This window comes from Zingiber officinale, chromosome 6B (assembly GCF_018446385.1).
Source record: "Zingiber officinale cultivar Zhangliang chromosome 6B, Zo_v1.1, whole genome shotgun sequence".
NCBI classification, from domain to species: Eukaryota; Viridiplantae; Streptophyta; class Magnoliopsida; order Zingiberales; family Zingiberaceae; genus Zingiber; species Zingiber officinale.
In genome coordinates, this window is record NC_055996.1 from 130,420,963 (window position 1) to 130,435,186 (window position 14,224).

At 36.9% G+C, this 14,224-nt stretch overlaps 1 protein-coding gene, 2 long non-coding RNA genes and 1 pseudogene across 3 annotated transcripts; 3 read left to right on the forward strand and 1 right to left on the reverse strand.

Annotated features, from left to right (window-relative positions):
- The first annotated feature begins 333 nt into the window (after window positions 1–333).
- Window positions 334–2,852, forward strand: LOC121991535 (annotated as a pseudogene).
- A 396-nt stretch (window positions 2,853–3,248) lies between these two features.
- Window positions 3,249–3,921, forward strand: LOC121989521. The gene is made up of 2 exons (XR_006114266.1): window positions 3,249–3,301; window positions 3,386–3,921. It is a non-coding gene; the product is annotated as an uncharacterized LOC121989521 (long non-coding RNA).
- Window positions 3,922–4,253: 332 nt separating this feature from the next.
- Window positions 4,254–5,639, reverse strand: LOC121989522. Its single transcript, XR_006114267.1, has 3 exons — window positions 5,320–5,639; window positions 4,681–4,840; window positions 4,254–4,578 (listed from the first exon to the last, which is right to left on the reverse strand). It is a non-coding gene; the product is annotated as an uncharacterized LOC121989522 (long non-coding RNA).
- A 4,407-nt stretch (window positions 5,640–10,046) lies between these two features.
- Window positions 10,047–13,785, forward strand: LOC121991536. Its single transcript, XM_042545527.1, has 8 exons — window positions 10,047–10,202; window positions 10,295–10,381; window positions 10,461–10,673; window positions 10,766–10,936; window positions 11,034–11,087; window positions 11,182–11,331; window positions 11,411–11,775; window positions 13,605–13,785. Exons 1-8 carry the CDS (start codon window positions 10,047–10,049, stop codon window positions 13,783–13,785), a joined length of 1,377 nt encoding a protein of 458 aa, XP_042401461.1.
- The last annotated feature ends 439 nt before the right edge of the window (window positions 13,786–14,224 follow it).

Here is a 14,224-nt window from a genome sequence, read left to right on the forward strand (position 1 = left end):
CCCATGCTGCTAAATTCATTCCCCTTAAATATATTTTTGTACACGCATAGATCCTTGAGAAACTTGACATATTTTAGAATTTACTTGATCATAGTTAACAAAGTCATATTCACCTCTACTTTGCTAAATAAATTCACAAGGGCTTGAAACTCTCTAGCTTTCTCTTTCTCTACATTCTTTCTTTGCTGAATTTTTCTTTGAGGAAAAGTTAGTGGAATGTGAACTTCAGTTTCTTGTTGTTGTGAATCTTTCTCCAAATCTTCAATTTCAATGGGAGTCGAATTTGAAGAAGTTGCTTGAAATGAAACAAAATTATTCTTAATTAAATCTAGAATGGAAGTGTTTGCCTGTTGGAAATTCTGCTGAACTGGTTTAGAAGCTTGAAAGAGGTGCTGTTGGAATTGATTTTGGAATTGGATTTGCAGGGTTGTTTTGAATTGAATTTTGAACTGGAATTGCTTGATCAATATGAGCTTGACTTGTGTTGGAATTTGACATATTCGGAGCAAAATCCAGTGGAGGTGTAGAACTTATTGAGGCTGGAAAAGTGTCTATATTGAAATCTATTTGAGCTAGAATTTTCTTTACTGGTTCAGTTGTAGTTCTTCCACTTTGAAGAGTCAATGCACTTACATTTCCTTTAGCATTTGGAATTGTTTGTGAAGGTAATTGACTCAATCCTTGAGCTTGCATTTGATTCATGTTAGTAGCTAGCTGCCCGATTTGTCTTTCAATGTTTTGTAGAGTTGAATTTGTCCTTTGCTAATGTTGTTGTTGTTGCAGAATAATTTGCTGTTGCTGTAGAAATTGCTACATTAATTCCTCCATCTTCTGTTGCTATTGATGTGAATTTGCCGCGAAAGAATTATTGTAGCTATTTTGATTCACATGGTGTGTCGGTTGAGAAGAGGATGAAGAATATGAATGCTGAAAATTCAGTAAAGGGTGCTGAAAATTTTGTGAAGGTTGAAATTCCTGCTGGAAATTTGTTTGTTGATTTTGTGACTGGAATTGCTGCTGAAATGGAGCATATACTTGCTGTTGGAACTGATTGGAATGCTAAAATTGCTGATTTTGATGTGAAATTGGTTTAGAACATTTTGAACAACAAATGACTGAAATTGTTGATGTTGAAACTGAATTGGAGCATAGATTGCTAGAATCCTTGTAAAGGTTGTTGAAGCCCCCAAAGCGTAGCGCAGATGGTGGGCGCATGACATCTCTAGCATAATGAGTAGGGTTGATTCTCAGGGGGCCGGATCTTCTGGATCCGAAATCCCTGGTCCCCTCCTGGACCACATTTCTCATATAAAATCCTCCCTCACGCACGAAGCACGTGCACGCGGCAACGCACAGAAAAACAAGCCCTAGCCTCTTCCTCTCGTCGCCTCCCTCCAGCGAGCCTGTCCCCCACGTTCCAGCCCCCGGCGACCTCCCTCCCACGACCTCTCTCCCTCCAGCGCCCGCGGCGACCTCCAGCGGCCTCAGCGTCGCCTCCCTGCCTCCAACGCCGTCTCCAGCGCCGGCCTCCCTCGTCGCCACCCTCCAGCGCCGATCTCCAGCGCCGTCTCCAGCGCCGCCTCTTCCTCTCGTCGCCTCCCTCCAGCGAGCCCTGTCCCCCCTCCCTCCGACGTTCCAGCCCCCGGCGACCTCCCTCCCACGGCCTCCGGCACCCGCAGCGAACTCCAGCGGTCTCAGCGTCGCCTCCCTCCCTCCAGCGCCGTCTCCAGCGCCCCGCGGCGACCTCCAGCGGCCTCAGCGTCGCCTCCCTGCCTCCAGCGCCGGCCTCCCTCGTCGCCACCCTCCAGCGCCGTCTCCAGAATTCTATTTCTCCTCTTGAGATCCAAGTAAGTGTATCTTTCCCCCTTTTTTTTTTTTTTGATGAATATTCAATATCCTTAAGGCATTTAGTCTAGTAATACGGGTTCTATTTTGCCATCTCAGATACTTGTTCTCTTCCAACTGATGATGACAAATCACGCATGAATTAATTGGCTAATCCCTGTCCTTTTGATAAAAATAGTTAAATGCTTCCCATAAGTAATTTATTTTCAGGGGTTAAAAGATATGCTTGCACCGAACAGAGATTAAGTTAAGAAGCTGGATTACTAATTGATAGCTGGAATTTCAATACAAGGCCAATAAGATAGTCCAAAGATGAGAACCGTATAAACTATGCCTTTTAAACCTCAATGACATTAATGCATTCAAGTAATGAAATGAATCTGTTTTATTTAGTTCAATTTTAGTATTGGTTAAAGTGATTTGTAATTTTGGAATCTGAGCGAGACAGATAACTGATTCTGTTGATGTTTATTTATGTAATAATGCATATTTGGTAATTTTCATACAGGCTTTTATTCTACTGTGCTTTGCGTTGCTCGCGTGAGATGATTGCCTCTGATGATGGATCCAGGAGCTTGCTGCTTGTTGTTAATAGAAGGCTCACTGCACTATCATTCCATATCAGAGAGTACTTTTGGGTTGACATGAAGAAGATCAATGAGATTTATCGCTACAAGACTGAAGAATACTCCCAAGGTGCTACTAACAAATTCAACATCTATCCGGAGCAAATTCCTAGTTGGCTAGTTGATTGGATTCCTGAAAAAGGTGGCTACTTGATCGGGAACCTTCAGCCAGCTCACATGGATTTCTGGTTCTTCTCACTGGGTAATCTATGGGCTATCACTTCATCTTTAACCATTCCAAGACAAGCCGAGGAGATTCTAAACCTGATGGAGAAAAAATGGGAGGATTTCATCTGGAATATACCTCTGAAGATATGTTACCCTGCGTTAGAATATGAAGAATGACACATAATTACTGGAAGTGATCCGAAAAATGCGTAAGTAAAAAACCCAACATAGCCTTCTGTTTAATGAGAGTCTCATCTTCATGGCTTAGAACTTGAATCAGTTTTCTATCATCTTTCACCAATATGATATATTGATGATGTTAGTGATATGAAATGCTACTAGTTATTCTAAAAGCAAAAGTAATAAGTCACCATAAACTCAAAAGTTCTCTTTGATGATTGTCATAATTGCTAAGTATCTTGATCTAACAACACTCGATAATTTGTGAATCACATTTCCGTCATTCTTTACTAATATGACAAATTGTTGATGTTAGTGATACCAAATATCACTTGTTATTCTAAAAGCATAGGTAACATGTATCCATAAAAGTTACCTTTGATGATTGTTGTAGTTGCTTAGTTTCTTGATCTAATAACACTAGATATTTTGCAGGCCTTTCATATCATAATGGTGGACCATGGCCTACCCTACTATGGCAGGTATTAAAGTGTTCATCGATAGTTCTCTAACACTCTATTACTTCCAATCGTGTTACTAAATGAGTTGCCTTTGTGATTTTCTAGTTCACATTGGCTTGCATCAAGATGGGCCGGCCTGAATTAGCTCATAAAGCTGTCTCGGTAGCTGAGAAAAGGCTTTCGAACGATCAATGGCCTGAATACTATGACACCTGACCGCAAGATTCATCAGTAATCAATCATGATTGTATCAAACATTGACAATTGCTGGGTTTCTGGCATCAAAGTTGCTACCGGAGAATCCAAAAATGGCATCCATATTCACATTTCAGGAAGATATGGAACTACTGGAAGGCTGTGCCTACAGTCTGACAAATCATCCTCGTGCCAAATGCTCACGACGCGTTCCAAAAGCGCAGGTCCTTGTATAACTTGTTGAAGATACGCAACCATTCTTTGATGCTTGTACTGTATATAAGAAAAAGGAAAACCATAGATGGAAGAGGGATCCACCTCCACACAACATTGTTTCCTCATTGAGATATGCTCTTTTTTTTGTTGAGCTACCATGATGGTGACTGTGTATCAGTGATGTGTAAAAGATTTGGCCTTTGTAACAAAAAATATGTATGTTTTGATGACACATTGATTCATATAACTTTTTTTTTTATATTCATGTTGATCCATGTTTTGTATAGAAAGGAATTTTTGTAATTAACACCCAGCAACCTTGAAAGAATATTTATTATTTTGTATGTAATCAAAATGCAAATTATGCTTTATAGCTCAGATAAGTTCTGTAGGCGATTCACAAAATAAATCAATGCAAATTTCATAATAATGATCCTTATTAGTCGCCAAATTGCTAACGCTGAGTGCAGTGCAAAAAAAAAACACTCTTATGAAATGAAGTTTTGGGCTTCATTGAATCATTGAAAGAAATAGAACAATGGGAAATGGAACACAATCTTAATGACTTGAATATCTTATTTGGGATTTCCTAGTAGAATGCTACAAGAAAATTCTTGGTGAAATAAATTACAAACTCAGATGAGTTAATTTCATATAAATTTGCTGTAAATAATTGATATACACTGTGCCTCAAGCATAAGCAACACATGTATTAAGAAGAAAATAATACTAAGGGATCATCCACGGACTTTTCCTTCAATATTTAGGCTTCAAAATTAGTCTCATCATTCTCCATCACTAGATCAACATCCATTATATCTCGACAGCCAAAGAGCTAGCAGCTTGGGAGTAGGTCAGAGACCAAGCAACTATTCTTGGTGCCCGTCCTGCATATCCACAATTTTTTTTTTTAAAAAAAAATCTGCATTAGCAATCTAAGAAAGGGTAAACTTCAGTCAGTCAATACTCTATAGTCAGGAGTATGGAACCTGATCAGCGTGAGAAACAAAGTCAACTCATCTCTGACTTCTTACTTGTTCCGAGATCTCCTGTGTGCTTGCTTTATCTTTAAAAAAAATACGTTCATTTTTTGTCTTGAACCCAGTTGGTGCTTAGTTCTCTTTCTTATTTGCACAATGATAGTTGGATCTGAAAGACAACAGAAAAAGAAAATGTGTAGAAGTGGATGCACTTAATCCAACTGAAAACTCTATAAATTCATCTAACAGACATTGTCTCCAAACCTGTTCATAGGAGAAAATAACAAGATGTCGTGACACACTTAAAAATGTTCTCCAGATTTCATAACTTCTACGCTAAATGCACTGCCAGTTTACATGTCAATAACATCTACACATATGACAGTAGAATGAATGCAAACCCACAAGTAACTGAATAACATAACCAAATATATATTACTAACAAAGTATGACCATTAGAAGTACAATTGACAGGATTTTATGCAAGTTAAAAATGAAGAATTGGTGAAGCTTAGCTTAGGTAGCAAAAGGGTTGTATGTAAGAAAAGAATAAATGAATTGCAAATAACACGAAATTCTAGAATTAAGAACAATCCACACATAAAAATGGAGATGACTGGAATATTTGAGAAGATGTAGAGGACCAACCTTTGACAAAGATCTTCAAAGATCAAGATCCGTTCCAAATGCACAACACCGCTTGCATTGCTTAAATAATCTTCAAATTGCTCTGTCCACACGGTGCCAAGGACGGAGGTCGCTGGAATCGAATTCGAGGTCGCTAGAGGCCGCTGGAGGTGGAGGACGGGAGGTTGCTGGAGGTCAGCGATGCTGAAGGGAGGCGGCACTGGAGGTCGGCGATGCTGGATGTTGAGAGGCTAGGGCTTTTGTGCGGAGTTGGCGCTGGAGGTCGACGCTGAGAGAGCGCTGGAGGGAGGGAGGCGACTGGAGAGGACGCTGGAGGGAGGGAGGCGACGCTGGAGTTGGAAGATGCTAGGGCTTTTGTGCGTTGGCGTGTGCAGGAGGGCGGCGCTGGAGATCGGCGCTGGAGGGTGGCGACGAGGGAGGTCGGCGCTGGAGACGGCGTTGGAGGCAGGGAGGCGACGCTGAGGCCGCTGGAGGTCGCCGCGGGCGCTGGAGACGGCGCTGGAGGGAGAGAGGTCGTGGGAGGGAGGTCGCCGGGGGCTGGAACGTGGGGGACAGGCTCGCTGGAGGGAGGCGACGAGAGGAAGAGGCTAGGGCTTGTTTTTCTGTGCGTTGACGCGTGCACGTGCTTCGTGCGTGAGGGAGGATTTTATATGAGGAATGTGGTCCAGGAGGGGACCAGAGATTTCGGGTCCAGAAGATCCGGCCCCGATTCTCAGGAACTGATGACCTTGGGTTTATCCCACCATGCGCCTATGACCTGTGTACCTACATGTACCTTCCTCTATATCGATGGGGCCGATACTAGGGGGGCCCTAAGGTAGCAGATTTACCTTTTTTTTTGTAAAAGTTGCTGAATATTATGTAAATTCTGATTTGGAGGTGGTTGTTGGTAGAATGAATTACCGTACTTCAAATTAGGATGATCCTTCCATCTCGAATTGTAGGTAGTTGAATTGGGGTCATATCTTTGTTGGAATTGAGGCCTAGCTATAGCTACCAATGATTCATCTTGATGGAGATTTGGACATAAATTTTAAGTGTAATCTTGACTCGAACAAATGCCACAAACCCTCATGACTTGAACGGGAAAAACTAAAGTTTGGTTAGCATTATTCAATGCCATTTGTTTGACCAAAGACGTCAACTCCAACAATGAACTCTTGATTTCCTTTTGCTCTTTAGATACCAATTGAACTTCATCGACCCTCTAGTAGTAAGTTCTACTCCCAAATTGTTGAGAATTTTCGGCCATATTTGAAATAAGCTCCCTAGCTTATTCTGGAGTCTTATTAACCAAAGCTCCTCTAGCTACTATATCAATCATGCTCCTACCATGGGGAGTAATCCTTCATAAAACTATTGAATAAGTAAATGATCACTGATTTAATATTGAGGACAACTTGAACACAATTTCTTGAACCTTTCCCAATAATCATAAAGAGTCTCTCCTACAACTTGTTGAATTCCGCAAATGCTCTTCCTTATAGTTGTGGTTCTTGAAGCTGGAAAGTATTTCTCTAAAAATGCTCTCTTCCTATCAATCCAACTCATAATAAATCTGACTGGAAGATAATATAACCATTCCTTTGCTGCTCCTGACAAAGAAAATGGAAAAGCTCTCAGCTTGATATCTTCACCTGAAATGCCCTCTGGCTTTATGGCTGAGAAAATCACATGGAACTCATGTAAATGCCTGTTAGGATCTTCCCCGAATAAACCTTGAAACTTAGGAAGCAAATGTATTAAGTCTGATCTAAGCTCAAAATCCACTGCCAGATCTAGATAGGTAATGCAAGAATACTTGTAGGCCATATCAGGAGCCGCAAGCTCCTTCATAGTCAAGTTGTTTTTTGCCGTTGAAGTAACTTAAATTTGAGGATTATTTTTAGAAATTTCTGGTGTCCTCTCTTGAATTCTCAAAGCTCTAAAAGTCCTCTCAATCTCTGGATCAAGTCAAGTAACTTATCACACGAAGACCTAGTCATGAAACAAAATCAATTATTAGAACACAAGTATTAAGGTAATAAGATCAAGAAAATGAAAACAAAGGAAAAAAACAAAACTATGCACAATCTAAAACAAACACACAATTATTTCGTTCCCCGACAACGACGTCAAAATTTGATGACTGTGAAGTTGAGTGTCAAGAGTGGCCTTCAAATTAACAATTTACAATTCAATGAACCTCTTAACTATACAATTATGTTGTAATAAAGAGTCCAAGATTGGATCTCTCGAGGAACTAACAATTAAATGTTTGTCTTAGACTTAGAACTATTTTGGGGTTTCCATCATAGACATGAGGGTTGTTTGGCTTTTGGATTAAGGTCTAGTAATAAAATAGCAAAACAAGTATGAGATTAACCCTAATGAAATGAACAACTTCCTATCCACCTATTAATAGTGAACTCACAACATATTGTCACACTATGTTATGCTTTCACCATCAATAGAATTCAACTAAGGAATGAAATAAAAAAGCTTGAAATGGAACCTAATCTAGTGAATGAGGTCACTACAGCAAAAGAGAAACTAATTGCATCTAATGATTTCTAAATGAAGTAAAGAACTAACCTTGATTGTGACTGAAAACGCAAATTTATACAACTAACCTAAACTACTCCTTAACAAGGAAACCTAAGCTAAGCTTAATGGAACTAAATTAACAACTAAACTAATTGATAAAAATTGAAATACAACTAAAGAACAAAAAAGATCAAGAAACAATTCTAATCCATATAACATATCCCTTTGGAATTTTTGCAAGAAAAAATAGAATGGAAGAGTAAAGAAATAGAATTCAGAATCTAAGAATAGAGACAAAATTGCAATTACAAAACTAAGTGTGCAAAAGCTTTAAATGAACTAGAATTGTAGAAATAAAAACATGTAAAACAGAATTGCATCAACATAAGTTCAGAATCTAAAGGAACAAAACATCTCAATTCCCTAACCACACTCCAACATTCCTTCTCCTTGGCATTACACAAGGAAACACAATGACACTTCATGAGATGTTGGAAGAAAAGAACCTCAGCTACAACTCAGCCATGAAGAGTTAAGAATGCCCAAGAAACCTCCCAAGTGAACAAAGACCAATTGGGACTGTCAACGAACCGAAATATGGAATTCTGCAATCTGGAATCGCTGCTCGTAGATGAAGGCTGCGGAAGATGAAATGTCGTCGGAGGAGACTCAGCAACACTGGAAGAACACCGCCTGTGTTGCTGAGGTGAGGATGGACCAAAAGATGGGAGGAACGCCTCCTAATCAGTGGCAAAAATAAGAAATCGCGGACTGGAATCACCATCGAGAAACCTCCGCCATTAGTTCCTGATGATCGGAAGTTGATTGCCGGTAGTTGAAGACTTGAACGTCGGATGCTGAGATGCAGATCTGGAATTGGAACGGGGCTATGCGTCTGTGCGAGGAAGAAGACGGCACGGTGAACAGTAGCACAAGCCACTTTTCATCATGCCAGACTTGGTTTTTATACTCTGTGTGGTTCGGTCCAACGCAGTGGCTTGAGCCCAGTTCAAGTGGAATGTTTTAAGGGCAATTGATGAGAGGTCAAACTTGGGTTGAGCTCAATGGGTTGGAAAGTGAGGTTTGGACTTCTTTATTGGTTGAATGAACCAAGCCTCCATTTGAATCATGCATCAATTTAAATGTCCTACAAGACCAAATTGACAAATATCTCATGCATTAAGATGAAAAATATATTTAAGCACAAAACGATTCTTAATCTATAAACATCTCAAATGCGGTAATTAGCAAATACAATTCATTCAAAATTACCCAACCTCAACTAAAAAGACGTTGAATGTCAGACCAGTCAGAAAAAATTTATCGAAATTAAACAATCAATATTTTACCATGTGAATCATTTAAGAAATCATCATAATTTTTTATATTTTTAAAATTTTAAATTTTTTTACTAAAACTCTAAAATTTAAAAAATGAATAAATTTAAGAAATCATCATGATTTTAATGATGTATTTTTTTTAAAAAAAAATGAGCTTTTAAAATCATCAATGACTTTTATATGAAATTTCTTAATAAAATAATTAAAATTTTACTTTTTTTTATTTAGTTAGGTCGAGTTATTTTTTTGTATTTAAATAAAAAAAATTATTTATTATTTTAATTTAGACTGATAGGTAAAAAAAGGTATTTTTTTAGAGAAAAATGAATGATGCGCCTTCTAAAAATTCTAGAGCTTTGAGTTTATCCTCTCGTAAAACGCCGAGGATAAAATAAAAAAGAAAAACAATCCGCATACAGATTTTAAATCAAACAGTCTATCATTTTTTAATAAATAATCAGAGAAATGGGCTTCGACTCTTGGAATCTATCCTTTAAATTCTCCTTTTCTTAGAAGTAACAAGATTAATATTAGGTAAGTCATTAATATTATAATATAATTAGTTAATATGAAATAAATTTATTACTATATAACAAATAAGTGTATAGAGAATTTTATCCTTTCAAGAATATTTTTGACATCAATGCTTGCATTAAGCAATCAATCAATTAAGTTGATGATACATATATAGAAATTTATTTGTGGTTACAAAAAAAACATTTATGTCATATTTAATATTACATATATATATAAGGGCCTCATATTTAGTAGATATTAACCTGACATTTATTTTGGTTTTAGAATTCTTATAATATAAATAGATATATGTACATGAGAAGAAGAGCAAAATAGTTTGTCATTATGGCATCAATGTGCCTAATTTACTTGTCATTGCTCTTCTCTCTTTTGCTTTGTTCAATTGAAGGAAGAAACAATATTCCCTTGACTGTGGAAGAAGATCTGGAGTTAGAGAATGAGCTCCAAAGCCTCAACAAACCCCCGGTCAAAGTCCTAAAGGTTTAAGTCTGATTCATTTTAATAATATTATTTGCCATATTGATGATATATAATTTTTTCTTTTTTTATGTTTACTTCGCTGCTGCGCGCAGTCTTTCACTGGGGATCTTTTTGACTGCATCCAAATGTACAAACAACCTGCATTCGATCATCCTGCTCTGAAAAATCATAAGCTACAGGTATTTAATTAACTATATACATGATTTTTTATATTAGCCAACAAATAGATTTTCTTAATTTATATGTATGTGTTTGCAGATTCGACCAAGTTTTCAAACGAAGAACGATGTGAATATGGATGAAAAATTTAAACCAGTTTTAGATCCAGGCTTCAACGATACTTGTCCTCTAGGAACTGTTCTCATTCGTCGAACTCGAAAAGAAGATCTAATCATAGCTAAAGAACTACCCAAATACTTCAGGAACTATGGCTCTAGATATCATGTTCTTGATTCTTCCGAACAGAATTATGTAAATATCATCGCAAAAGTAGAGTTCCAGCAGTTAGTTAATTCCTTAATTAAATTAATTGAATGATACTCCTGTTGAATTTGTGAGTGCAGTATGCGATTGCTGAGAGCCAAAACGGTCGTTACCATGGCTTTGAATCAAAGATCACTACGTGGGCACTTCCAAATGTGGGGCCAAATCAAGTCTCTCAAAATCAAGTATGGATGATGGGAGACGTCGATGGTGATTATGACGACCTGAATGTTATTCAAACCGGATGGCACGTAAGTTACCCGGATATATATATACATTCACACGCATGCATATTTCTCATAAAATCAATTTGTTGATTCGATCTTGTAATTATTATTATTATTTCAGGTTTATCCCCAGCTATATAAGGATACTTCTAGTCGTTTTTTCACTTTTTTCACAGTAAGTATATATATTCTAAAAACAACTAAACTACGTTTTTTTAAAAGTGTTTTAAGTATATACCTACCTCACACATGATAATGCATATATTCAGACCGACGGTTACCAGACGGGCTGCATGAACTTAAATTGCAAAGGGTTCGTACAAGTCTCAGCAACCCATGCACCTGGATTTGCCTTCAAAGGTGACAACCTTTCTACGTACGGAGGCTTACAAGCATACTTTGACTTTCGAATACAAAAGGTACCTAGTGTTGTTTATATATATATACTGAATGATTGTATCTATTTTTAAACGTATATGTTGAATATAATGGATGCAGGATCCTCAAAGTGGTAACTGGTGGTTGGCAATGGACCGTGCCAATCTTGGATATTGGCCAAAGGAGCTTTTCCCTAATCTAGACGTGTCGAAATTGATACAATTTGGAGGTCAAGTGCGTACACCCAACGATGTGCCGTCTCCTCCCATGGGGAATGGTCATTTTCCCCAAGAAGGGTATGATAAAGCCAGCTTTTTTTTGTTTTCACGGTTCATAGGGGAAGACAACCAAGCTTACACTCCGGGCGAGGGCAGTGCGTCTCTGAAAACGAATGCAGATGCCAAATATTATCAAATCGCAGGAGATCCTCCATCCAGAGGTGACTGGGATGTTGCTTATGGTGGACCGGGTGGGTTGGTTGCTGGGTAGTTATACTACTGAACTAATTGTGACATTATTGATATAATAATAAATCGTAATCTCTTTGTCGAATAAGAAAGGAAAGGTGTTTGTTGACGACATGATCGATCTATCATTTATACTAATTGCAATGCACTTTTCATGGACAATTTTGTATCTGCATTTTGTTTAAAAGGGGAGTTTTGACGATAAAATTATTATCGAATAATTAACTTTAAAGATATGAATTTGAGTTGTGAAAATAGTTTCTTGTACTATAATGTAAAATAAAATTATGTATAATAGATTCAATGTGATTGGATCTTTCCCCTTGAAATTCAGTATTAATGGAATTTTATGCACCAAACTGTCATTTATAATCTCCATTTTAACTAATTATTTATAAAATTTGAATAGAAAACAAGAATATCATCTACAAATATATAGGAATTATAAAAAAATGGGTGTAAAATGTCCAAGTGAGATGTATGTGCCAAGAATTGAAATGCTAAAAAATGAATATTTACAGAGGAAAGTTGAATTTGTCAAACATTAATCTTGGCAAGCCATACATGATAAATTTAAATTAACTTAATAAAACTTTTAAAGCAATCGATTTTTAATTAATTATTTTTTAAAACTTAGAGTTCTTGAAATCGACTAATTAATCTTTGAGGTAATCGGTCAACCCTCATGGAAGTTTTCCAACGATTAGGTTCTAAGATGGTAGCAAAAGGTGAATATATACATTCGTCCCTAGTATCCCCGTTAATCTATCCTAGGACCAACACGGAGGAGGTAAATCATGAACGATTACTAGCTTTTGGAATAGTAACTAGCACATAAAGGAGGTATTTACATGGATGAGGTAAATCACGAGCGGCTACTAGCCTTTGGAATAGTGATTAATACATAAGGGAGGTATTTATCTCGGCTTTATCGAGATTCAAACCTCATATCTCATGATGACAACACTTCATGTGCTAACCATTAGACTACTCCGAGGAGATTTAGGTTCTAAGATGACATTATGGATAATGGTGCATGACTTGTTAATTAAAGACCAAAATAATTTGAAAAGATGCATTTATTTTTTATTTTTTTATTTTCGCCAAAGGCATCCTAAAAAAAAAACAAAAAGTCAAAAATATTATTATTATAGAATATAGTAGCTATTTAAAATTACTTAATTTAATTAAAATTACAACTAAAATACACTTATATTAAAATACTATTTATGAATTTAATCTAAAGTATTCAAACTTAATCAAAATCACTCTAGATTAAATCACTTTAACACAATTATAACAAAAATAGTAATTATTATCTTATTTGTGAGGTGAAAAATATAATAGGACAATAACTAATTAAATCCTACAATTGGGGCCATTTGGACTTTTCAATTAGTTAACTCATTCGTTTTCTATTTGCTAATTGTATTTAAAATCATCTTATTTTAATTGATCCTCTTTTTTTTTTTTTTTTTTTGGCAAAATCTTAATATACAAAGGAGACGATCAAGTGCTCCAATTAGGTATCCCAACCTTATCTAATCCCAACTTTGCTTTTTTATATATATATATATATATATATATATATATATATATATATATATATATATATATATATATATATAATCGTCCGATTATCTAAAAAGATTTTATTTTTAGGTTTAGGGATTGTATTATAATATTAAGAATAAATATAATTTTAAATTAACTTTTTTAGGTTTGCAAGGGGTGTTATTTATTATTATTTTTTTTTTGCCTTCTTTGCCTCCCCCACCCAAATTTTCTTTTCATTTGTTCCTTCTCTTCGACGAAATCCTCTCCTCTTTTTGACACTGTTTTCGCAGCCACTCCTCGTCAGATGCCTCGGCCCAACTTCCAAGTTCCCCTTCCCCTCTTGACGAGCCTATCCTCGCCGAGACTCCGAAGTTCCTTCTCCTCACCAGTCACCGTGACTCTTCGCCCGTCCTCGCCGAGACTCCGAAGTTCCCTCTCCTCACCGTGGCTTTTCCTCGCCACGACGCTTAAGTGGTTATATGTCTCAGGAATAAACTCAGCCGACACCGCCCAACACCAGGACCGGTAACGACTCTTTTTCTTTCCTAATGGCTGTGAACTTTGTCTTATGTTTAATTAAATCTTTTCGCTATTCATTTAACTTTGTTGGATACGGATTAATAGAGTTGGCTTGGTGCGATTTGGGTACCGATGGTAAAAAACTCGTAGGATGTTTAAAGCTACTTTGAATTGTACAAAAATTAACACATATTTGTGAAGTGAATGTTTTGTTGAGGCTAATATATCATCATCATCAAAAAATTATTTTTGGTTGCAACTTTATAAGTGATAAAAAAACTGAGTCTTTTATTTGACTGTTTAATAAATTCATATAAGTCATGCCTAAAGGTGTACCAAACGTAATTATCACTGATTAAGATCTAGGGTATACCAAACACATTCCTAGAAA